General features: G+C 41.3%; 1 protein-coding gene across 3 annotated transcripts; it reads left to right on the forward strand.

Moving 5' to 3' along the window:
- The first annotated feature begins 2,275 nt into the window (after positions 1-2,275).
- Positions 2,276-26,107, forward strand: slc41a1 (solute carrier family 41 member 1). 3 transcript variants are annotated; one of them, XM_029432720.1, is made up of 12 exons: positions 2,276-2,565; positions 3,759-3,872; positions 4,135-4,911; positions 10,177-10,284; positions 14,524-14,595; positions 16,264-16,408; positions 17,187-17,333; positions 19,055-19,202; positions 19,956-20,035; positions 20,771-20,905; positions 21,095-21,243; positions 21,855-22,040. In XM_029432720.1, exons 3-12 carry the CDS (start codon positions 4,408-4,410, stop codon positions 22,038-22,040), a joined length of 1,674 nt encoding a protein of 557 aa, XP_029288580.1. In that variant the 5' UTR covers positions 2,276-2,565; positions 3,759-3,872; positions 4,135-4,407. The 3 variants fall into 3 exon arrangements, with proteins under 3 accessions (XP_029288580.1, XP_029288582.1, XP_029288581.1); XM_029432722.1 differs by lacking the exon at positions 10,177-10,284 and having other exon boundaries at positions 2,277-2,565; positions 3,759-4,911; positions 21,855-26,107; XM_029432721.1 differs by lacking the exons at positions 2,276-2,565; positions 3,759-3,872 and having other exon boundaries at positions 4,408-4,911; positions 21,855-26,107.
- Positions 26,108-26,991: the final 884 nt, after the last annotated feature.

Here is a 26,991-nt window from a genome sequence, read left to right on the forward strand (position 1 = left end):
AGTAGTAGTAGTAGTAGTAGTAATAGTAGTAGTAGTAGTAGTAGTAGTAGTAGTAGTATTAGTATTAGTAGTAATAATAATAGTAGTAGTAGTAGTAGTAGTAGTAGTAGTAGTAGTAGTAGTAGTAGTAGTAGGCTAGTAGCTGTAGTATTAGTAGTAGGCTAGTAGCTGTAGTAGTAGTAGTAATAGTAGGCTAGTAGCTGTAGTAGTAGTAGTAGGCTAGTAGCTGTAGTAGTAGTAGTAGTAGTAGGCTAGTAGCTGTAGTAGTAGTAGTAGTAGTAGTAGTAGTAATAATAGTAGTAGTAGTAGTAGTAGTAGTAGTAGGCTAGTAGCTGTAGTAGTAGTAGTAATAATAATAATAGTAGTAGTAGTAGTAGGCTAGTAGCTGTAGTAGCAGTAGTAATAGTAGTAGTAGTAGGCTAGTAGCTGTAGTAGTAGTAGTACTAGGCTAGTAGCTGTAGTAGTAGTAGTAGTAGTATTAGTAGTAGGCTAGTAGCTGTAGTAGTAGTAGTAGTAGTAGTAGTAGTAGTAGTAGTAATAGTAGTAGTAGTAGTATTAGTAGTAGGCTTGTAGCTGTAGTAGTAGTAGTAGGAGTAGTATGAGTTGTAGTAGTAGGAGTTGTAGTAGTAGGAGTTGTAGTAGTAGTAGGAGTTGTAGTAGTAGTAGTAGTAGGAGTAGTAGGAGTTGTAGTAGTAGTAGTAGTAGTAGTAGTAGTAGTAGTAGTAGTAGTAGTAGTAGTAGTAATAGTAGTAGTAGTAGTAGGCTAGTAGCTGTAGTAGTAGTAGTAGTAGTAATAGTAGTAGTAGTAGTAGTAGTAGGCTAGTAGCTGTAGTAGTAGTAGTAGTATTAGTAGTAGGCTAGTAGCTGTAGTAGTAGTAGTAGTAGTAGTAATAGTAGTAGTAGTAGTAGTAGTAGTAGTAGTATTAGTAGTAGGCTAGTAGCTGTAGTAGTAGTAGTAGTAGTAGTAGTAGTAGTAGGAGTAGTATGAGTTGTAGTAGTAGGAGTTGTAGTAGTAGGAGTTGTAGTAGTAGTAGTAGTAGGAGTAGACTAGTAGCTGTAGTAGTAGTAGTAGTAGTAGTATTAGTAGTAGGCTAGTAGCTGTAGTAGTAGTAGTAGTAGGAGTAGTAGGAGTTGTAGTAGTAGTAGTAGGAGTTGTAGTAGTAGGAGTTGTAGTAGTAGTAGTAGTAGTAGTAGTAGTAGTATTAGTAGGAGTAGTAGGAGTTATAGTAGTAGTAGTAGGCTAGTAGCTGTAGTAGTAGTAGTAGTAGTAGTAGTAGTAGTAGTAGTAGTAGTAGTAGTAGGCTAGTAGCTGTAGTGGTAGTAGTAGTAGTAATAGGAGTTGTAGGAGTTGTAGTAGTAGTAGTAGGAGTTGTAGTAGTAGGAGTTGTAGTAGTAGTAGTAGTAGTAGTAGTAGTAGTAGTAGTAGTAGTATTAGTAGGAGTAGTAGGAGTTGTAGTAGTAGTAGGCTAGTAGCTGTAGTAGTAGTAGTAGGCTAGTAGCTGTAGAAGTAGTAGTAGTAGTAGTAGTAGTAGTAGTAGTAGTAGTAGTAGTAGAAGGAGTAGTAGGAGTTGTAGTAGTAGTAGTAGTAGGAGGAGGAGTTGTAGTAGTAGTAGTAGGAGTAGTAGGAGTAGTAGGAGTTGTAGTAGTAGTAGTAGTAGTAGTAGTAGTAGTAGTAGTAGTAGTAGTAATATTATTGTTGTTGTTATTATTATTATTTTAAGATGTTGGGCTGGGAGGAAGGGATATGCTGTAGCCCTTATAACGTCTTTTTTTAATTAAGTGATTTCTGTTTAAGTGTGTTTCTTTATTTATTTTTTTATGAATATTAAGCCATTTGGAGAGAGAACAAATCTATACGAGCTCCCTGATTATCTCGTGTGGTTTGATGTCACATTAGTGCCATTTATAAACGTTTTACTTATGCAAGACTTGCATTTATTTATTTTCTGTGTTGATGGATCATTGACTAAAGTCCTCCTCGGTGAGACTGTACTCATTACTCATATGCGTGTGTACCCATTCAGGAAGGAAGGCCTATTGTTAAATTAAAACTCAGCTCTTGGTAGTAAATTAGTAGGCTTGTGGAGGAGACTGGCACCGCACGGGCACACATTTCCACACACATGGGGGGTAGAGGGACGGGACGTGCGCAATGGAGACAGGGGAGGGTGGCGGTGGTGGTTATGGAGGAGAGGGGAGGTGTGTATCGTCAGCTCAGAGTGTGGAGGGAGGGCCCGCCTTGTGGCTTCCTGGCCCCCTGCACCGGACGGGTGTATTATAGATGCGCATCTAAGAAGCCGGGCGGCGGGGGCCAGTGGACGGGTGCAATGTGACAGGGTCGGGAATGAAGACTGGGACACAGCCTTAACCGCGCGCGAGGGAGGGAGGGAAGGTTTAACCATTAACCAGCATTAACCATTAAGGCAGCTGTGCAGAGCCGGTACCGTACATAAGGCATGCGCACCGGCGTCCACGCCTCAGCCTGAGCTCGTTACCAAGAGGTGGAGGATACGTCCACACAGCCACGCGAAGAGCTGCTGCTGTTTCTCATCATCACACTGAAAGGTAACCACTTTTTATCTGATTACCTGCTGGACATTTTAACTGCACATTTCATAGAGCAGAATGAGCGACTGTCTGAACAGCTTTATCTAACGGAATGTGTCACTTGGCGTCTCAAACTGCAAAAAAAAATTAACTGCTTTTATGCTGCAATAATTGTAGCCTTTATGGGCCTACATGTGTTGATGAAGAATGGAAAATGATAGATGCATTTTAATGAGTGTTGGTGGTAGTGGCACTGACATGAGCTCCAGCGCGGTGTTGGAACATAAAGCCCCTCTGCTCTTATTTAAATGAGCAGCAGAATAGAATAGGAGGGCTCGTCTATTCAGTGCTGACCAGGGGAGCACTAATTTACGCCTTTGCCATGTTGGGTTCGGGTGGTGTTGGTCCTGACTACTAAACAGGATTGTTTCAGCGGGGAAAGCCAAAGTCTGTGTGCGGATGTCGCAACATGCAGGCGGATGAAAGCTGCGTAAAGAGAGCAGCAATACGAGGGGAAGCAAGTACATAGGCCTTCAAAATAAAAGTGTGTATTTATTTAGTTGTGTATACATTCTGGGCAAAAACTTGCTTCATGTCATCTGTGTCAGTTGTGTGTTATTAGATAAGCTGCATTAGGCTATCATACTCTACCACAGTTGATGTTGTAACTATTTTCACAATAAGGGTCACCAGACATCATCCAGTCTTATTCTCTAAATAGGCATTTAGTCATTTATTGCTGATATTCAGATTCAAGAGGTTTTGTGGTGACTTGTCTATCAGTGGAAACAGGAATAACATTAGTTTTTTCATCTACTGTAAAAATAACAAAATATTTGTTTTCCAGATTCTAGCAGTATATATATATATAGGTTTTATATTTCTGTGATGTTCCTGTAACATTCAGATATATTTTTTTGTTTGTTATACAATGTCCACATTAGCCTACATTAATCTAGGATTGCTGTTCTGTGGTAATGGAAATTAAAAAGGCTCATATTTAGTATATTACATAAAAAAAGTGTTTTTCCAAAGATGGAAGCTTGAACCCGCTCACACTGTATTTTGTTCTTTTACTATTTATGTATGGCTAGTTTAATCAGAATTACATTGTCAGGAAACAGGGACTAATATTTGAAAGCAAATCTGGAATGAGGCTGAAAATGTTTGTATTCAAGACGGAATAATTAATTAATGTGTTCTTTTCCCAGGTGAATGTCCACTCGGGGTGGAGAGGTACTCCTCCGCAGGCGGTAATTCAATCTTCATACTGCAGACCTTTAAATATCTCCCTTGAAAACCTCCCAGCAGCCACGTGGTGTAAGGTGAGACATTGCCAGCCTGGCACGCTCACCAGTCTGATGATCAGTGAACTGAGAGCATGACCGGTCTGCGCTGCAATCTGCCCACTTCAGACCTCTGATTTCATCTTTTCTTTAGCTTATACTGAACTTTAAAGGACTGTTTACAAGTGACTGGAGGGGATTTCTGTGGCGAGCCCCCACGCCTATTGTTTTCCTTTCTCTTGTGTTTTGAACCAGTATGCTCTCTTCTTTTTTTTGCCGGTCTACCCTGAGCACCTTGCAGTGAATGGAGAACATACTGGTTCTGCTCCCGAAGCACCGACAGGAACACGGGCTCTGCAGACGCACGGCTGCATGTGCCTTGCTGCAGGTTTTCTCCTGGTCTTTAGTAGCGACCCCCACTCACTGTAAGCCTCTTTAATGGGATAAATCAATTGGACTGATCAGGTTTAAAACCAGATCAAGTGGCCAATTCCATTTGGACTTCCCCAAAACTGATAGGCCAAGGCAAGCTGACCTTTTCTTGTCAAGCCCACTGTCTTCCAAAGGCTTCCGCATGGTACTTTGGTCGAAAGAACAAGACAAACTCCCGGACATCGACATGTCCTCCGGGGACATTGAGGTGAAGAAGGAGGGAGGCCCCCTGACCCTGGCCTTAGTCAACTCCAACTGCTCAGTGCCCTCAGTGATCCTCTCAAAGGGCCCCGAGGAGGTGAGCCCAGTGAGCGGGGGCGAGCTCGAGCTCACAGAGGTCACAGAGGTCACAGAGGTCACATCTTCCACAGAGAGGGCCGGTGAGACCGGGGAGGATGGAGAGAGGTCGGAGATTGTGGTGGCGATGGACTGCCGGGCCAACGCCAAAGGTCAGCGAGAGGAGGATGCTCTCCTGGAGAACGCAAGCCAGAGCAACGAGAGCGACGACACCAGCACCGACCAGAGCCCAGAACCACCAGCACCCCTCAAGGAGACCTCCTTCACCATCGGCCTGCAGGTGGTCTTCCCCTTCCTGCTGGCTGGGTTCGGCACAGTGGCCGCTGGAATGGTGCTAGACATCGTCCAGGTGAGTCATCCCGACATATTCTTTACTCTACATAGTGAGCATAAAGGTGGACATCTGGATTCAGATTTCCAGAAACACTCATTCATGACATGAACAACAGGACCTCCGTCTTATTTAAATTTCCATTAAAGTTTGTCTGACGTGTCACGGTTGTGTGTCTGAGCAGAGCCACTGCTCCGGATTGTGTACAGAGCCACACTGTAGGACTGGCCCTGGAGCATTTGAATGAACTGGTTTAACAAGCCCAGCACACCTTGCCATGTGTCTGTGGTGTACTGCTGGCCTATCTGGTGGCATGCATTTGGGGAAGTCACATACCAGTCGTCACACCATGGGAGTATTTACATAACCTGTCTCACCTCTCAGGCCTGCCTGCCTATCCTGAGGGCTGGCACATACTGGTACACTCTGAGTCTTCTAATACACTGTCACACACCGTTCTATATGAAATCTGACTTACTTTTACACAATAGAAACAAAAATAGAAGGTCCTTTCTGTAGTGCATAGTGCAGTGTGTAGCCAGAGAGCTCTGCCTCTAAGAAAAGATATGACTGAAACTATAATTACTCTCTTTCATATTTTTCCTGTTGACTCCCTGTAGTCTCGCTCTGAGTATAACTAATGTGCAGTCTAGAAGAGAAGAAAAGTTTACCAAAGCATGGACATCCAGATGATAAATACTAGGTGCTAGACAGAATACCATGTAAAAGAGTCAGCACACTAGACAATGGTCCCATGATCCTGGTGGTTATTAAATATATGTTCATGGGAGCATTATCTATTGTGCGGACTCTATTCTTTTAGTGTAGAAATGCAGGCCAAAGTCATGCTGACAGGTCATATATTTCTTTAAAGTCCGCCTGTGATGCAGATAAAGCTGAAGGTGTCAGGCTGCCAGGAGACCAGTTCGGGCACATTGTGTACACGCATACTGATGCCAACATGGTGGACCCCAGGAACTCAGCACAGAGAGGAGGGGAAGAGGCCGGGTAATAAGAGTGTACTTTCTTTGAGCACCTGAAATGGCAGCACACTTCAGTCGAGCTAGAGTCAGAGTGAAAACAAAATACAATGCGGCGTCAAAGCCTCCATTACCGTGTGGTTAGGTATCCTCGCTAAAACCAGGAATGCAGAGGTTTGAGGTCAAAAAAGTTTTCATGCTGCCTCAACTTAGGCACCATGCTGCTGCAGTCTCTCCAGTTTCCAAAACACTCAGCGCACCATTCCTTCAGAGGTGAAGCTGGAAAAGAGGAGACATAGAAGGTACAGGGCCTTATCTTTCCCTTCTAGTCAGCCATTATTGTGCCTGTGGGCAAACCTTGAAGAAATGCTTGCTGTGAGATGCGAGGTGAGCCTTGACGGTCAACCTCGAACGGCTGTTGCAGGGAGTTCAGCTGAGCATCTAGCAGGTTGTCTCGCTCCCTAATTCCCCCTCCATGAGACGCTAACTCAGCTAATCCCTCCTGTCCTTGCAGGAAGGTAATTGTCTAACTCTCTCTCAGCCTCACTCTCTCGCTCTGGTTTAGCTAAAAGTAAGCTTGAATCAGTAATATGCTAGAACCTTTATTTGATGTGTGCCTGGCCTGAGTTAAGAAGTTGTGGCTTGGAGCAGTGCATGACTTGGCTTTTTGCATCACTCTCCATAAGGCTTCTTTGAAATGTGGCCTCTTAAAGTTGGTCACTTTGACTATGTACAGCACACACACAGAGCTCATGGCCACATTCCCACTCGGGGTTGGCCATGAAAGGACTGTCCAGGCTGGTATAGAGGAGTCCGACGTCTGCATAGTTCTGCTTAGTGACTTGGCAGCAGAATTACTTAAAACCGTCAGTCTTTCTCAGCCAGAGCTAGAAACTTAGGACTCTGAGGGTGACCGGCTCACTTGGGTTACTCACTTAAGGTTTGTAAAGGTCATGTAGTGCTAGTTTTCCTGGTAATACCATTGTCAAAGGTCAAATGGGTGATTTGCTATCAGTCACATGAAACAGTTTTCCGATTCTAAAACCTCTGTGCTGTCAAACTACAAACCAAAAAAATGCAACATAGGGTACATTTTTATTATAGTGCGTGTGTGTGTGTGTGTGTGTGTGTGTGTGTGTGTGCGTGTGCGTGCGTGCGTGCGTGTGTGTGTGTGTGTGTGTCTCTGCGTCGGTGTCCAGCTGTCTGTCCTGTGTGTCAGTAGACTCAAACACCAAAATAAAGCAAAGACTTGGACACAGCTTCAGCCTAAAAAACAAACAGTCCAAAAATAAAGGCACCAGTAAACAGGAAATCATAATCGACACAATGGTTTAACATCAGCTAAGCCCTCGCTGCCCACCAGACACCATTTTGGTCTCACCACATCCACTTGCTTGGTTTTCACACAGGAGCCACTGTGAAATCAGAGCGTGGGCTCTTTCCCTCAAACTCAATCATCATTCTGTCTTCCAACCCCAGCTCCATTCACTGGACAAAGTTGATGCTTAGTATTCCATTCATTGAAGGTTTTTCCTAAATAAGGACTCGAAAATATAAATAAATATGGATCAAGTGCTTGTAATGGTACCTGACCATTTGCACTTACTATTGTGACGACTTGTTTTAGACCTTCTATTCATATTGGTCAGTCGTTTCCAACAGCCAAAGATTTTATGTCCTGACAATCATTAACAACATATCAGCTCACAGCTATTGACACCTGACAATATCTCAGACAGCTGCTTAGTTAGGATCAGAGTGATAACAATTGAAGGGATTAGTAGGTTAGAATGCTTTTGTGTTGCACCAAACCCTGGCCAATCTTTCACTCTGTCCAGGGTCCTCGGTAGTCCTTGGAGTGTCCAATTATTTGCCCTCCCCCTAGTCAAACATTTTCATCTTCATCTTGTCCCTGAGGGCCAACAGTCCACATCTCAGACTTCTTTAGGATTTAACTTGAAGATTGATTGTGCTTTTTGTGTACATGTGTGGGAGCTTCAGTGCTTCTTATCACAACTTTGTTCCTGAAAACTCAAATTAGTACGTGTCACTAGTAAATTTCCTCTTTGGTCATCCATTTAAAGGAATACTTCACCCACAGAATGACTATTTGTTTATCAATGACACACCACGTGTTACCTTGAATGCTTTGAGAAAGCTTTGTTTGTCTCGCATGCATCTACAGAGAACACAGAATCAAAAACAGAGAAAAGTCTTGATGAATGAATTTGAAGTGGTGTTTAAAATGCTCAGTTGTATCAGAACGGATGTTCGGATATAGTTTTGCTGTTGTTTAACATGGCCCCCATTTACTTCAATTGATCAAGACTTTTCTCCGTTTGTGGATTCTGTGGAGGCATGAGAGAAAAACAAAGTTTTCTTCAAGAATTCAAGGTACCGTGGAGTGAATAATTGATATACAAATGGTCATTTTGTAAGTGAAATATTCCTTTAATGCCAATATGGTTTTGTTGCATAGCTGGCGTTCATTTTTCAGGTTCAACTCCAGTGCGGCCAATACTTTTGGCAACAGCTATATTAATTTCACCCTCCATGGCATGTGCTTGCACACGAGGCTGGACCCGGACCTGTATACCACCATGGAAACAGACACCACCTGATGTAGTTTCTGTGACGCTGCCGGAATGGCGTTGACATTGCATGCCATCAGGTTCAGCTTCCCACTCAGTACAGAAAGTACAGTGATCACAAATAAAATAGTGCCGTGTTACTCAACTGGGCAACGCGACCCTTGTGGGCCTTGCATACCAGAGCTCCTATAGGTCTGTACACAGAGGTACTGGGGTTGTCCTGTAGAGTTCCTGGAACCGAGGAGGTGGCCATGAGGAGGGAGGGCTTGCTTGGCTCAGAGCCAGTGTTCCATGGAGACAACAACATATATCACCACAGGGGGGGCAAAGAGGGAGATAGGGGAGTGAGACAGAAGTAGAGAGAGAGGGGGAGAAAGCTTGAAAACATGCGGCTGTGAAATAAGAGAGGAGTGCTCACAGAGGTGCTCACAAGGCTGCTGGGTTGGCAGAAGGCAGTGAGCCAAGTTGAGGGACTGGCTGTTAGAAAGGAGCTCTGCTTGGCCTGGTGACAGCAAGGGGATAGACCGAGGAAGTTTAACCCACACTGGAGTTTGGGTGCCACACCTCCTGTCACCCCTTATCTGTCCTGTACATCTGGATACACAGTGGGGGCAGCGTACTGTAACAGAAATACAAGCATGCTAGTGCGAGAAATGCAGGCCAACAGTGTTTGTATGTAGCCTCAACATCAGCTGCTCCGCTATTTTCCTCCCCTCTTCTATTTTCTCCCTCTCTTTTCTTTTCTGTGTTAGCCTCTGTGAATATTGATTCAGCTCTGGGCGAACTGGACTGTAAGTGCTGGGGGCCTGTAGGACTGGCCCCAAAGATGAGCACTTTTACTGGAGATAGATCGATGGTCCCAGCCACGGCAATAGCTTTGTTTCTGGCCATAGTAGACCACAAACATGCTTTCACTGCATGAACTTTAATGGAGACACAGTAGAGGGAGGCACTTCAACACAGTGACAAGCCCAGAGACTCACAGGGAACCCACCTCTAAAGGGCTGGCCAGCAGCCAGGGCCGAGGTTATCGAGGGTCAGGCCTAATAACACCAACTGCAAACTTTATTAAAGGCCATCTACTAGGATGCATAGCTGAGCTGACACGTCACCTTTCATGTGCTAAACTTGATTTGTGATTCTCTGAAGCAAACCTTCCTTTAGATTTAGCCGGCCCAGCTCCTGGCTGATTTCATTATATGTCCTTGGTTCTGGGGGTAATGCATACGGCAAAATTAAGCTTTTTCTATGCTGAGGTAGGGGCTGATCAGCCTAATTCAGTTTTAAAGAGGGGGCACAAAAGGCAGTTTTCTCCATCTTATCCATGTTTGTTTCTTTTTTTTTCTTTTGCTGCTACAGCTGCAGTAGATGAAGGTGGGTAAAGGTGAAAGATGGGAATCACAAGGGAAAGACGAGCAGGATGATAAATCACAAAGTTAGCACGACGTTCCGATGACCTTGATCTTGTTAGAGGAGAGCAGAGAGCTGAAATAATACATAGTGTAAAAGTTGTGTAGAGACACACTATCTGCTCCATCATACAGGTGTGGTTTCACCACTCAATATTATAAGGTCCCATCTCAACTCAGGATACATTCTGTGTAGATGGCAGTGTGCCGTGTCTCTGTGAATCTGATATGTCCCGTTTCAATATGGCAGTGTGTTCATTATGTTGATGTGGTGTTTCTGATATTACATGGTGGTTGTTGCAGCACTGGACGGTGTTCACGGAGGTGTCAGAGGTATTCATCCTGGTTCCGGCGCTGTTGGGGCTCAAAGGCAACCTGGAGATGACGCTGGCCTCCAGACTTTCCACAGCGGTAAGATTTGTGTATGTTGATATGAGAGTGTTGGTGATATACCGGTATTGACGCTAACCGTGTTATTTCAAAGATTAAACATTGATTTCATGTTATTAATACACATATGATGATGTTGTGTAAATAATCCAGTGTTCTTTTTGTACGCATTTGTACAGTTATGGTTACAGACTCTTTCTCCACCTCCCTTCACTCCTATTTTGAGTGTAATTTGCCAACGTAATCTTTCACAGACACTACACAATGTAGTGAAAATCTGATATTGTGACAGCCCTAGTTGGTGAGGTCATACTCTTGTCACAAATACTTTGTAGTCATCTGGTAGTAGCAAATGTACAGTATGTACTACCAGAAGTGCAATTGGTTTGTGGCAAAATTGTCGAATGTTAGCCTGGATAATTGTTTCAGTTAATTGTGCTTGTGTAATGCGTAACGTTACCTATCTCTCATTGCCTGGCCTCCCCTGTCTAACTTAATAAAGCTGATTGTTCTTGGGGTCATGGGTCATATTGACCTGTGTTTCAGACAAACTGATAGCAACATTCCTGTCCCATTCTTTTTTCTTTTCTTTTTTACATTTTCACAACCCTGAGCACACAGGTTGGTTTTGTCCATTTGTTGTTCATCTTAAACATCCACCTGATGTAAGAAATCATTTGACCAACATATTTTACATATATTTATTTGAATTAGTAATTACAATTTTTCAAACCAAAGGCCATGGTGTTGTAGCTGACTGAAGTATATAAAGTTGTAATATGGTGGGGTTCTTTCATAATTCAGAATCAGAATTCAGTTTTTTAAGGAATTCGCTTTGTTGTATTAGTGCATAACATAAACATAAAACAATAAAATACAAATACAAATAAAAAGAAGTACAAAAATAAACATACATTAATATAGACTAGAATGAGATTACACACAAAAAAAATTCTGAATTAAGATGAAAGAGCTGTGTAGTTTTTAGAATTGGTCGTTTTGTGCAAAAATGAGCCAAATTGTGCAGGGAATGTGCAAATATTCACAGTATGAAGTATAAAGAGAATATGCAATGTACAGAGATATCGTCCCAAGATGTGTGGTAATGTAACGCATGTAGATTATAGATTATAACATTACATTATAGCCAGCCTGCAGGTTATCCATCCAGCATCTTTGATGCTATTGGTCCATCTTGTCTGTGGCTCACTACATTGAGTAGCAGTAGAGTAGGTATGACCAACATTATATTATTTGGTCAATGTCGTGTTGTTGCGTGATGGCATTGTCCACGTTTACACTTTAAAACTTATAATATCAGTCATGAGTCAGTATAGCTACAGCAAAACATTCAGTTATTTAAGAGTTTAATGTTACAGACAGAACACAACTTGCACCACTTAGCCTGTTAGTATTATGTTGCCTAAAGTTTCCCTTTACAGACATATATCTCAACTCTATCAGCTTCTTTGTCACAATAAAAGCCACATCCTTCTGGCTGTAGATAACTTAGTTAGTGTTTTGTTTAAGTTTCCGTGATGTTTCCATAATCGGTGCCGATGTGTGAATCAATGACAGATTGGGAGAAGTTGATTCAACAATGTTTCACCGATGCTTACACACTGATGTAATAAATTGTCAATGGTTGTTGGTTTCTGGCTTAGATATTAAATCTGGAGTTGCTCTTTTGAAAGTAATGACAATATCTTGAAAGAACTGTAGCATACAACATATTAATTATGATATAATATACTAATTTCACATTGGAGCTTTTTGACACAGCTTGTGTTTGAGGAAATGGGATTATAATTTATTTTGAAAAACTTTTTTTCGGTCCCATTTGTCAAGCTGCATAGTCTCACATCCATCATCACAAAGTAGGCCAGAGTGTGATGCTTGTCCTGAGACATTACTGTTAGCTCTCTGCTGGCTGGCCCCAGCAGGACCACGGTTCTTTCCATGCCGCCGCTAATTATGAGCAGATTAAGACCACTGTAAATTTCCTAATGCGCTTATTAGTGAAAAAATAATGTAATCCCTAGCACTGGCTGGCTGTAAGAGTTTTCAAATCACATGACCCTGTTTCCTTTTTTATTTTCCCCCCTTCTCTTCTTTCTTTTAACCTCTTTGTCTCTGAATATTTCACTGAAATGAGTCTTTCTACTTCCTCATCATTATTTATTAGACTAAAATGAATACACCGTTGTTTTCTCTCCTGTCTTATCGCCTCTCCTGTTAGTGATTGTACATATTTGGATCAATATGTCAATATGTGGCAACTGTTTTTGAGTTTCAACATTGAGATTGAGATTACAACCACTACAAAAGCCTACTTAATATTTCTGTGTATTTGATGTTTGACCGTAAAATCCATTCCTGGTTGTTCAGGTTCCAGCCTCGTAAACAACAACGTCGGGATGAAAATGAATGTTATTTTTATTCAACTGAAAAACGTATTGATGCTTTTAAATCGTACGGTATTTCAGCCTCTCATCCGTCTTATATCATCCGTGAATGACTTTCACAACATTCACCCTGCTACATGTCTGTGATGATCCAAACACCACTAATCCAGCCGCCCACACACACAAACACACACACCCAAAGCTGAGGACTTGGCATCATCATCACACATCATCACATAACACCGGGTGATGCCGCTGTGAAATTCCGATCGACATATTTTTAAAAGTCAAAATTTTAGGCAAGATTTATTAAAGCTGCATTAATCAATACGAGCAGACACGCAACTAATCGTGTTAGCAATTTTCAGAAATGGATCAACTTTAGCTTTTCTTTGGAAACTGTCTTGCCAATAATCACTTTCTCTTGTCTTTATTCACTTTATTTTGTTCTCCAACAACTCATCAGTAAAATGTCTGGCTGCTTGATGTTTGATGTTGGTGCTGCGGAGTACATTGTGCATCCAAACACCTGGTACTCAAAGTACTCATGTGCTGATGTGGTAGTTCCTGCTAGGGTAATTTTGCCATGATGACACACATAGACTCACAAGGTGAAAACAAAACCACGCTGTAGCTGCTGGTTATTATGTTAATACGTTTTTTACATATTGGTTATTACTAATTCAATTCAAATGACATTTTCTGGATAGCTGTCAGCATAGAGGCAGCACGGACAATACATGTTTATTATAACTTATGCTAGCCATAATTCCTATCAATAATGATAGTGGACTGTAAGCAGGTGTATTGCTGACATAGTGGCATCCTTAAAAGAAGTCAGATGGACAAGAAACACAATCAGACCGTTTAAAACAAGTTGGAAACAGTTTACAGAAACGACTTCCTGCAGACGACCGTACTTGTCGTAATGATGCACGCACAGGTTTAGCATCACTTCGTGTGCGCTTCATATCGGTTTTACCTCCAAGTAAAGTTTAATCTGGCTAAACTGTTTACAACCTGTATTATTTATACTGTATTATACATGTTGCTACGTTTACAGATCTGTACAGTTTTTTTTTTTAACAACATAGCTCATTAAAATAAAAGTTTGTATAAACTGGAATTATCCCAGAAATGAAACTTTATACATATTTAAAAACGTCTTCTTTATTAAAGCATGAAGCGGATTTTCTCCCCGCAGACTTGTATGTGCTTTCATGTGTCCAGATGTTTTCCTCTGCATATGTAAATGTTAGAGGAGAGGAAGGAAGAGGAGATCCTGTGTTTGTGTCCTTTCACTGTGGACGAGCATCAGGATCATTGCTCTGGACACATAGTGGCCCACTGTAGCCACAGCCACTTGACCATCACTGTGTGTGTGTGTGTGTGTGTGTGTGTGTGTGTGTGTGTGTGTGTGTGTGTGTGTGTGTGTGTGTGTGTGTGTGTGTGTGTGTGTGAGAAACACACCGGGGAGATGAGATAAGTGGAGTCGGTCGCAGGGTGGGGGATCAGATCAGAGTGTCTTTGTCCAGAGAACTGACATCTGATTGTTCTGATGGGACCAAGAGGCAACAGCATGTACACACACACACACACACACTCACTCACACACTCACTCACTCACACACACACACACACACACTCACACACACACACACACACACTCACTCACACACACACACACACACACACACACACACACACACACACACACACACACACACACACACTCTCACACACACACACACACACACACACACACACACACACACACACACACACACACACTCTCACACACACACACACACAGATGATAATATGTTGACCCTGTGTGTTTTTGTTTCTCTTCCAGGCTAATATTGGTCAGATGGACAGTGCCAAGAACATGTGGAAGATGATCATGGGGAACTTGGCCCTCATCCAGGTAACAGGAACACATCTGTAGAGGACAGTGAAGTGAACTCCAGAGTCATGGAGCATCTCTTACATGCACTTAACAAACCAGGTTACTGGGAGAAATCAGATCATCAGTTTATGTGATGTTCAAGTCAACGGTCAGGTTGCTCTAATTGCAAACGTTTTCATTTCAGTTTAAGGGATAGTTTTGATTGTTTTTAAGTGGGGTTGTATGAGGTACTTATCTATAGTCAGTGTATCACCGATAATAGAAGGCGGTCAGCACGACCCCAGTTTGGAGAAGCAGTTGTGTGACAGCTTTTTAACATAGCTTTGATCTTAAAAACAAAGTGACGCACAATGCAATTGAAAACACATTCTTATAGCCCCATACACGGCCATACTAACCCAGCACATTGTTTCCATTCATTGTCTAATCTGACTGCACCTTCAGAATAATAAGGGTGTAAAACGTCCCACCCTAACAGGTGCCACAAACCTGTCGGGAGAGTCTCGGACATGTCAGTCAAGTACAGTTTGAAAATAAATAAAATGGGTGGAGCTTTTCCATCCAACACTATTGTCCCTACTCTGCACTCACTGCAGCCTCCCACTCTCTGCTGCTTGTATCACTTCTCAGCAGTTAATGTTCATAAACAAGGATATAATCAAAGGATTTTCCAGAATGAGAGGTCGGTCGATTTATATATTAAACATATATATATATAGATATACATTTATACATATGCTGTATATATGTATGTATATGTATAGATCCTCAATTGTGAACATTGGGAAGCACTTTCTATGAAGACCCCATCTATAGTGCATTATGAGGGCACTCGTACGGAATTTGAATGCATTTGTAATGGTTCATAACTACACTCATGAACACAATTTAATGCTTTTTGATGCGCATATTGACAGTCATAAAACATGAGGTGACTTATAATGAATATTAACAGTCATATGGATGCTCTTGACTAGTTATAAAGTAGAGGTAGACTGAAGGGGCTGATGCTCCCTTATGCCTCACCAAACAGCTGTAGTAAGGACTCACAGTGAGAGTCTATGTTGCATCATAAGTGATTATCAGGAAGTTACATAATACTCTATTATGATGAGATTATTTTAAACGCATCAGAATACATCACACTCAACTGACCACCAACAATGAAACGTTATAATATGTTATAATAAACTATAGATGCGGTCTTACAAAGTGTTGCCGAACATTCCAACAATATTTCATTTCCCAAAACGGCTTCTCCTATAGGGTCTGCCATCTGAAGAGGGCTCGTGTGGTTGTGTAATATTTGGTGAGTCCACAGTTTGGGAACAGTTAAACCGGTGCTGGACGGGTGCTGACGCAACCTCCTATATAGGGGGTGAGGGTGGTCACACTGGTGCTCCATGAAGAGAGTTGTATTGGAGATTCTGTCTTTTGCTTATTTTGGTAATAGTGTGTTTAGAGATCCCCTAGGATGAAAAACTCATAACTGGGGTCTGTAATATTAGGTGTATATACATAGTTAACTGTAAATGTAACTGCATGTACGAATGCCATGTAAGCTTGGACAGTGTGTCCATTCTAAAAGTTGCTCAGCTGTAACAAGATAGTCTCACATACTTATCAGGAGTCGACACGTTAACTGTAATCGATAGCTCCATCAACCATGTTGCTGTGTGTGTTCAGGTCCAGGCCACAGTGGTGGGCTTCCTGGCCTCCATAGCTGCTGTGATCTTCGGATGGATCCCAGAGGGACACTTCAGGCTGGGCCACGCAGTGCTGCTGTGTGCCTCCAGCGTGGCCACTGCCTTCATCGCCTCCCTGCTGCTAGGTACGGCCACCACACAGGATGTGAGGGGTATTCACAGTGTTAAAGGGACAGTTCACCCCAAAATCAAAAATACACATTCTTCCTCTTAGCTGTAGTGCTATTTATCAATCTAGGTTGTTTTGGTGTCAGTTGTTGAGTATCTGAGATGTCTACCTTCTCTTGAATGTAATGGAACTAGATGACTAGAAGCTCCAAAAAATATATATTTGAAATACTCAACAGTAATGTCTCTTTCCAGAAATCATGACCCGGATACTCAGGATAACACACAGACCTTGTTGTGAGCAGTTTATGTAGGAACTACTTTCTTTCTACCGAGCTATGTTGATGTTGAGAGGACCACGTCTGAGGGAATACTTTCTTGTTGCTATAGTAAATAGAACATTTCCCATTTCTGAAGTGTGGGAACATAAAATCACTTTAAGCTGCTCTTTTCATATTTAAAACCTTAAAGCCTTCAGCCTCTCTGGCCGGCAGCTCTTTGTTGCTCAAGGTCTTCTCACTTGATGTTTTTAACCCAACCGTTTTGTTTTCGCCCGTTTCAACTTTCCTGGTGGAAAACAACAGAATCCCAATCCTTTCTCCTGGGAAAAAAACCCTCTGGCTACACCCTCAAAGACAACATTTTCTGTTTTTTCTCCACACACTTGTTTGAAGTCAACAGCCATTGAGACCCCTGAGGATAGATGGTTACCGTGAACATCACGTGTAACATAGAATATCAGATATTCCTCAGATATCTTTAATGGTGTGACATCTGAGACCTAAAATCCCACAGGGCTCATCATGATCGGTGTGATCATCGCGTCCAGGAAAGTCGGCATCAACCCCGACAATGTGGCCACGCCCATTGCTGCTAGCCTGGGAGACTTGATCACGCTGTCCCTGCTGGCAGGCATCTCAACTGGACTGTACAAGGAACTCGGTAATACACACACAAGGGTCACAGTATAAATGGGGCACATTTGGCATCTAATGTGATGCTAAATTAATGGTGACATCAGTGTTTATCAATTTACTTGATGTCTTTGGTCTTCAGATCAAGAGAGGACATTTCTTTTTTTAATAATGTAGTTTTTCCTTATTTGTTGCGTGATGTGTTTGCAAAAGTGTGAGCAAAAGTGTGAGTAAGAAATATATGGAGTAGATGGGATAACATTTTCATTCATTCAAAGCAAATTACTTCAAAAATATCGCTGTTGTTACAGCATTATTAAGACGTCAGATACAAATAGGGTGTTCCTTCATGGCAGGAAAGTGAAAGAAATAGGTGTAACACAACAATCACTTATATCATATGTCAGTGGTGGCGCCATCACAGAGGAGTTGCTACATTTGTGATACAACCTGACAAGCCTCTATTACCTTTGAATATGTTTTTATAAAAGTGAGCAGCATGTGTAGCAATGTATGACATGTGTCTGGCTGCGTGTGGTAAATAAAAATGAAAGCCGCCTGCATTCTAACCTCGCTGTGTTCTTGGACGGGAAATCCAAATGTATTATTAGCTGTGCGATATCTTAACCGCACACAAACACAGCTTCAATAAACGGTTCATTGTTTCCACACCTCAGACAGACGGACAAACACTGACACACACAGAAGCGAAGAATCCTCTCTGAGTAATCCCAGAACTCCTGAGAGTCTGCAAACTGTACAGTCTCACTCACTTTGAGTGGTCCTATATTGAGCTTATTTTGGCTGCTGTGTTTGCGGTGGTTGTAGTTTCCATTAGTGTCAATTCAGTAGTAACACTGCCTCCTAGAGACAACACCAGGGACTTACTGTCTCTGCAAATATAGTCCTGCCCCGTCCTCACAAGCTCTCTACAGTTATATTGTTGGGTAAATGTCAAACTCAGTTTTTGTTTTATTATCATCAAGATTAAAAGTTTTACCTGGTTATTAAATATTTGACTTAAAAAATGGAATGTATGCCATTTAACACACTCTTACAAAAAATGCTTAAGAAGCTGTTGTTTCTTTTAAAATAAGATCAAACAAAAAAAAGCACTTGTTGATCCCACACCAGGGAAATGCACTTGTTACAGCAGCTCAAGAATAACAAAATAAAGGAAAACGCTATTGGAGTGATAAATAATGATAAAGACAAGCTAGCAAGACAAATAAAATAACAGCAATACATTATCAACACCTTTCAATTTTACAGATATGTCCATGATTGACAATTGCCCAGCATAATTTCACAGATAATTGCATCAAGCCAAGTCAAGTTTATTCATATAGCAGGTTAAAACATACCTGCAGTGGACTTATGTGCGGTACAAGTTAAAGTGAATGGCACAACAGGAGCTAGTGAATTAACATTAACAAAAGCAACAACAATAAATGACAATAGAAAAGTACAAGGCAATATCATATATGTGAATACAAATATAAATATAAAACAGAACCAAACTTGTAAATTCAATTCATAAAAATAAAAGATTACAAAATACTACAATATTAAAACCACTGAGAGCAAACAAATATCATTGCAAATATGTACGTCTTGAGTTTTTTCTTAAAAAGTGTCAATGGAGGAGGAGCAGTTGAAAGAAGTAGTTCTCAGATGTCTGCATAATGAAAGCATTGTCCATCGACTTGTGCTTGGTGTGTGATTCCACCTCCTCTTCCTCCCATACAGACAACAATGACTATGCCAACCCGCTGGTGTGTGCCGTGTTTGTGGCGTTGTGCCCCCTCTGGGTGTTGATAGCCAGGAGGATCCCATCCACCAGAGAGCTCCTGTACTCCGGCTGGGAGCCAGTCATCATCGCCATGGCCATCAGCAGGTGGAGCACACGGGCATCATGTCACCTTATTTCACCTTTGTCAAGTCATAAATGGCAGAATACACATACTGTGGGTAGGGCCGGGCAAAATGGAGAAAATCAGACATCACAATAGTTTTGATCAATTACAGAGATGTTTGTATTGTGATGATGTTACAGGGTTGACTGTTGGTTCTTTTCACAAAATATTTACACGTTGAGGTTTTGATAAATAATCATCATGATGTGGATGTGAAGTGGGTAAAGACAAATAACAGAACAGCTCGAACAGTCTGGTAAATTCAGAAAAAGATACTGTAATGCAGCCTTTAAAAGCAGGAAAAGAAAACACTGCCATCTTACGATATCCACAATTTAAGACAATATTTAGTCTAATTTTTACAATAGTGATATAATATCGATATATTGCCCAGCCCTAACTGTGAGAATGGTTTTCAGCTTTTGACAACTTATCCACAGCTTCTCCAAATACATTTTCTTCGTCTCCATTTCAAAAATATAACAATTAAAATTTGAACAAATTATTCATTTGAAGACTGGATTTTTGTTATCATCTATTGACACAATTATTTAAGTTGTTTACTTTTGCGTTAATGTAAAAAAAATATATTTGTTTTCTACTTTGAAAATCAAGCAACATGTACACATCACCATTCACAATCTATTGCATGTCCAAGCTTCTTAAATGTGGGAGCTTTTCTATATTTTCTATGTGATGTGCTTTCAGTTGATCAACTCTTTTGTGTTTGTTAGTGTTGGTGGTTTGATCCTGGACAAGACTGTCACCAACCCAAACTTTGCTGGCATGGCTGTCTTCACCCCGGTCATCAATGGTGAGCAGTCATACGACTTTAACGCTTCCTTTGGGGATTGTGGGTGGAAAGAAAGAAAAAGATAAGTGGTGTCAATAACGACAGCCAATATGCTAATGAGGCAATAAGACAATAAGACATAAGACATAATAATAAGACATCAGACAACAATAAAGATAGAGGGTGACATGGAGGCTTCATCCCTGGAGGTCAGAGGCAAATATAGAAACATCTGTTCTATGATTGAAATGTTTACTTAAAGCTGCTGAAGTTACCACCTCTGGTTTAATAACGGACGGATAAGTGATAATCCTTTAAAACTGACAGATGATGGCAGCATATTGCTCTTGCTGGATATAATGCCAGGTTTATAGATATGATAATGGTAAGTGGATTACACCAGAATGTACATATATCAACATCTGCTTCTATGCTATTTTAACTTGCGTACGAAAGTTAACTTACGTCATGTACATCACGTTTTCTAACTTACTCTACATACATAACTTAAGTTACATATAAAACTTATTTTAACCCATGATCTTTTGCTAAATTCTGTTGCCTTAATTTAACCAAGTAGTTCTGAGTCAATTCACAACGTTAAACATTTATTTAAAAGTGAAAATGCCTTTTAGATGTATGGGAAATATTGAGTTAATGTTCTGTTTCCTTGTTTTCACCCTGTGTGTGTGTGTGTGTGTGTGTGTGTGTGTGTGTGTGTGTGTGTGTGTGTGTGTGTGTGTGTGTGTGTGTCAGGTGTGGGAGGTAATCTGGTGGCGGTTCAGGCCAGTCGAATCTCCACCTATCTGCACATGAACTGTCTACCCATGGGGGAGCCCAACCCCACCCCCAGGAAGTGCCCCACACCCTGCACCTCCTTCTTCGGCTCCTGTAAGTTGACGTGCGGCTGTGGAATGTTCCGATGTTTCTCTCTTCGTTTTATGTCATAAAAACAGGTCTTTCCATGATGACTGTCCACCCCCGTCGTTTTAGTTCCAGCATCTGTCCTAAAAGGGCACAGCCTTAGAGGTTACACCTCATCATGTTGTTGATTGAAGTATATGACTCTTTCTCTTCCAGCTGTGAACTCTCGTTCAGCCCGTGTGCTCTTCCTGCTGGTTGCTCCGGGTCACCTCGTCTTCCTCTACACCATCAACTCCCTGAGGGGGGGGCACACCACCCTGACAGCCGTCTTCATTACCTTCTACATGGCCGCTTCACTATTACAGGTACACACAAACACACTCTTTACCTGTGTCTGAGGAGAGGGAAATATCGAGAAAACCAAAAAACTGCAGATTAAACTAATCTAGTATTAATCTAGTGAACCTACATAGAAACGGGTGTTTTGGGTAGTCGCCGGTCGCAGAGCTGATTGATGGATCCATTCTTTCCTGTCAGGAGGTTTTCAGAGTTTGGGTGTACATAGTGTTATGTAAAGACACTGCTTCCTATGTTATACCCCCAATCCGTACAAGTATAAAAGAAACGCACCCAAATGTGTTAGAACGATACAATCGGCCACTATCTTGTACTAGCCATGAAAATGAATGCATTGCTGAAACATTTTCTGATTTTCTGATTTCCTGATATAAAAGGTCACCTCAGTGCTTTCTACCATGCCATGTAGGACTGCCAACAAGCTATAGAGCTTTACATCGGCACACATTCAGTTTGACACGTTTATGTGGAAGGATTGCATGAAAATGTGCCTTCAGATTCTGTATTCATACTGACCAGTCTACACAATCAATCAAATATTAAACTTCCTCTAATTCATTTTCAAAGTCTCTATGAATCCTGTAAAATAAAAGTGTGCTTCTGCTTCCTCTTCCTCCAGGTGATAATCCTTCTCTACCTGGCGGACTGGATGGTGCACTGGATGTGGGGCCGAGGCATGGACCCCGACAACTTCTCCATCCCCTACCTGACTGCTCTGGGGGACCTGCTGGGGACCGGCTTCCTTGCCCTCTGCTTCCACATGCGCTGGTTTATGGGGGACAGAGACTCGAATGCGGGCAACTGAAAGCATGCACAGATACAAAATTAAAAATTAAAAAATCACATTCTCGCTTGCACGAACGGACAGTGACAAACATCACCCGTATACGTGAACATTGAAAATGGACATTGTCTACTATAAAAGGGCTAATCTTCTGTAGGGCTCTGATTGATGGTGTAGCACCACAGCAGACAGTATCTGTACTTGACTTTAGAAACAATGGAAATACACATCCCTCCACCTCAACCAGTGAACACAACTCCACAAACCACACTCCTATATTTTACTTAATAACTGAGTCGTACTACTTTTGTTATTATTTTACTATTGACAATGATTGTTATTGTTGGTAAATAATGCATTTGATATGAATCGAAATTTGTTCTATGTGCAGGGCCGGTCCTCATTATTTTCAATGGGGACATTAGCCCTCCCGTTTTTAAAGGTCAAGTTTTAACACTTGAAACCAAGACAGCAAAAAACTATATGCAAACAAGGCTAGAATGCTTAATCACCAAGTGCTTTGTCATACATACAGAATGAATATTATTTCTTTCACACTTCTGATTTAGTGGAGTACATAGGGCTAGCTGCTCTCTCTCTTTTACCCTGACCTGGTGACAGTAGGAAGCAGGATTGGGGGGTTTTACAACAGAGAACTAGACCGCAAACGGAACAAGATAAATCACTTTTGGAATCCCTCCCATCAGCAGATGGTTTAGTTTGAGTCCCACGCTTACTTCGCCTCAATTCTGAGCTTGAGAATGAAGGAAATTAAATATCTGACGTTAGATCATAATCCAACAAACACTACCAGAAAAAGGGATTTGCCTGTTAGCGGTTGAGATTCGTTTTATAAAAGTTTCTGTTAAAATGACTGTGTGCTCATTCACACAATAGAATGTATTTTATTCATCAAACTTCCTCTGAGTAAGATTATTCTTTGTTTGAGCAAACGCACATAAACAGTGGAAAATAGTATGTGGAAAATGCCAAGAGGTCAATTTGTTCCAGGTGAGGATAGCAGCAGTCCCCCTGTCTCAAACCATCTGCCAACTCTCTACTGGAGCCGGCTAGTTGTTGTTGTGCTGCCCAAGCCAGGGTTATAGTAGGTGACAAGAGGGTCAACATGCTGCAACACACTGGAAACAACCTGCAGAGCGCTGTGTTCACACATGCTGCACAGTGTGAACGTGTGTTGAGTTGCATTAGCCAAGATGTGCTCACTCAGGTTAAGCCGTCTCGTACCAGATGAAAGGTTCTGATTGCTGATATTTTGTGTGGATATTTGATATCTTTAGTTTGACAATTCTTATTTCAATTTCTAAATCAAAATTAGAGCGCTGAATCTTTCCAATGAAAGACAGAGCAATGACATTGTTGGAGGTTGTTTAACAGTTGGATCACAATGGCTCCAGGAAGTTGTGGCAAACCTTTTTTAGTACTTTATTGTTGGTATTGGTTTTTATTATGTCGCTTTTTGACTCTGATTCAGTAAAAGATCAGCGTAGTTCTTAAAGCTGAGCCCAGTCAAACCAGCACTGATGAAGTCCCGGTCACACCGGCATGTAAAACAGAAACATTTATATAAATTAACTTTAATGGAATCACCACGATCATTCAATTATCTTGCGGGTGAAGTAATTATGTTGAGTTCAACTCAAGGGAAGTTGACCAATTGCAAAACATCTGGACGATCCTGACTGTTGAGAGGAGAGCTATCATAGCATATTAGCTGTGCTGTACCTATCTCTCCTCTGTCCAAGTATAGACCAAAAGTTCTCTAAGATAACGGGTTTGCTGTCAGTTAGCAAGTATTGTTAGCTTAGAAAACTTTTATCCCCCTTATAGTAACTCAATGTCGAATGAAATGATGTACAATCTTAAGAAGCCAGGGGAAGTAAAGTCACAGTACAGAGGAGAGAAGGAAACTAAGGGCTGTTTTGACGAGTGCTAGCTTGTTTCCGGCTCGCTATTTTTCGTTTTGTAAGTAGGCTACACACAATTTTTTCTGTGCTAGTTTCTGGTGTGAGCAGGCACCAAGGTAGATTTCGTTCAGGTATTGGTTTTTTTTAGATTCTGTAAGTTAGTCATAGAAATAGAATGAGAGCAGAACGGACAATCGCCTTTTTTTTTAACTAGTCAAATGACCACGGCGACAGTTCAATGTCTGTTTTGCTCTCATTCTATTTATACAGTTAGAATAAAATTCTGAAAAAAAAACGTTTTTCCTCTCTTGTCACATATCTAATTGATAAAATAACTAATAATAATCTTGTTGGTCAGGAGCCTAACCTTTTGTAAGTGAATGACTTACTGGATAATGTTTAATCAAAGGACCCCCCCAAAAAAAACAACAACAACACACGCAGACTTTGAGACTCGGCTGCCCTGAGCTGACTCTTTCTCAGAGGGCTTACAGGTGGCAAGGAGAAGGAAAAAGGAAGTTGTGAGCCATTTTGACAGAGGCAAAGTCTTAAGAGAAACCTGCATGTGATGCTTGACCTATCCGCCGAGTGTCAGACTTCTGTGCTGTTTCCAAGGGCCAGCAGAATGCATGTGCAGGGCACATAATGTGAATGTGCAAAACGTGATTATTTTATTTGTTATCTTTTGTTTTGGTATGACTGATTTTTTAACGTGTCAATTATGATATAATTGTGATTTTTTTTTCGATTCCTTTCCTTCTTTCCTTAATCTTTTTAACTCTTTGTGATTATTGTATTGTGTCATAATTTCTTTTGAGCAAAAACAACCACTGTAAAGATGAAGCGACGTCTCCACGCTGGTCAAAGGCACAAAGTACTGTAATCTGCTGAGCGGACACCAGAGGGCAGCGCAGGGATTCTCTTAACTGTACAACTTTTCAGTGCATCTCTGTGTCCTCTGGATTCACACCCACACATGTCCAGCCAGAGTGACATTTGTTTTGTCTCCTTTTCTACAGCGTTTGATTTGTTGTAAAAGTTGCATCCTTCCATCTGTTCACTCTCAGTCTGTGTCCTCCACTCTCTCACTGACCAGGCACCAGCGTTCTGCCTCTGCGTCTATGGATAGTTGTGAATACTTCTATAAGGGGGCAAGTAATGCTTTGTCTATTTATTTTTAGATGCACACAAAGCAAATTGTACATATTATATTTATTCTATATATATGGTTGTTTATTTTGTCATTTCATTTTGGCTCCGTTTCTTTGTCACCATGTTGTTGTCACTTTTCTCTTCTCTTTTATGTTTTTTTTTCTTTTCAAAAGGCCAGTAGAGCTTCTTGATGCTCGCCGCAGTAGAACGGCAGTGAGGTGGATGAATAGCACAGTGCCTAATACCAGTCTTTACACGCCTCACACATATGCACACACACCCTGTCACACACAGGGAATGCATACTTATATAGAATGGCCTTAACCTATCAGAGCCAAGCTCAACTCAGAGTAACCAATCAGGAGCTGGGTTTGCCACAGAGTAGCATCTCTTTAATTAGCTTTGATTAATAAAAGATGTACAGTAAGATGATTATGATGTACTGTAATGACTTTATATGATGAAGCAGTGGAGAGGAGGGCTGGTAGCAGCAGTCACAAGCTTGTGTTCACGTGAATCTGCAAAAGAAATGAGGACTTTGAGGCTGAAAACCCTCAAGAGGCTGGTGTACAGGGCATCTGAAAGGTCTGGAGTCAGGTTAAGCACTAACAGAAGGAAGGTTTTAACCCACAATTAGGCAGAAAACCTGAAATACAACATGATGAAATACACAATGTCACTTCTCCTTATGATTCCAGATGTTTCCTCCTGTATATGAAATACCCAGCCTTTAAAACCCTTCACTCACCTACTGCCTTGATAACCTCAGGGCTTCAAACCCTCACAGGGAGCCAACATCCACGTCAAGATGGAGCCATTTTAATTCAGACTTTAGACTTCAGCTCTGAGAAACTGATCAACAACATGTACAGTCTCATGGGATCAAGGTCTTTGCATTTTCTGTGTGTTCTTCTTGTAAAAGCCCTCCCTCTGTGAGGCTGGAGGAAGGCTCTCTCCCTGCAGGACTTTGTAAATTGCTGGAAATAAAGGACTATATTATTTCATACCATTCCTCACTCTTGTTGTCTGTTTTTGTCAGCCTCTTCTGTAAATGTGTCGGCAATCTGACAGGATCGATCCACCCGAGACTGCTCATCTTTGAAGTACAGTAGAAGGGATGAAGCTCAAACTAAGCTTATTTATACTTCATATGATCTGAGGTACATGTGAGCTACTGTGGGCATTGGTTTGGTCTCTTAGCTGCTCTGCCACTCATTACAAATGGTGTTCCCTCCAAACTGCAGTCCCAGTACTATCTGGACTTTTTACATCAACTGAAAGCCTGCAAAAAAATTCAAACCTGCAAAACCCTTTTCTATTTTTTGTAGTTTGGGAACAGTGGAGATAATCTATGAGCACAACAAGACGCTACAGACGAAAAAAACAATTTGGTTTGGGCTATTAATATTCTGAAGCTTTTTAAATCATTCATCGCCTCACATTGTATTCCTAAAAACATGGCCAAAATGTATGGAGTGATACAAAGGGAATTTCAAAATTCCCTCTCTGAAAACCTTTCACTCTAATACAGCAACAAAATAAAATAAGATAATGACTCAAAAGCTCTGAAAGCTTGCCAATAGAGAGAGCACACCTACATTTCCCTCGGGATGAATAAAGTATCTATCTATCACACAGGTAAATCCTTTTCATACAAATCAAAGGTAATAAAAGGGAAGGAAATATTCCACAGAGTTGGATTATTAGATATTATATTACTGGCTTATTATTACTGATGCATTTATGTGTAAGTAGCATGTTACTGTTGTAACTGGTTGGTGAGTGTTTCCAGAGCCAACAGTAAACATGAGATACTGTTTGGTCGAGTGTTTGGAGTCTACAGTGAAATATAACTTTGACCTCCACAATGATGCTGAACATAAGTGTATGTTTGA

This window comes from Cottoperca gobio, chromosome 5 (assembly GCF_900634415.1).
Source record: "Cottoperca gobio chromosome 5, fCotGob3.1, whole genome shotgun sequence".
In the NCBI taxonomy this organism is placed as follows: Eukaryota; Metazoa; Chordata; class Actinopteri; order Perciformes; family Bovichtidae; genus Cottoperca; species Cottoperca gobio.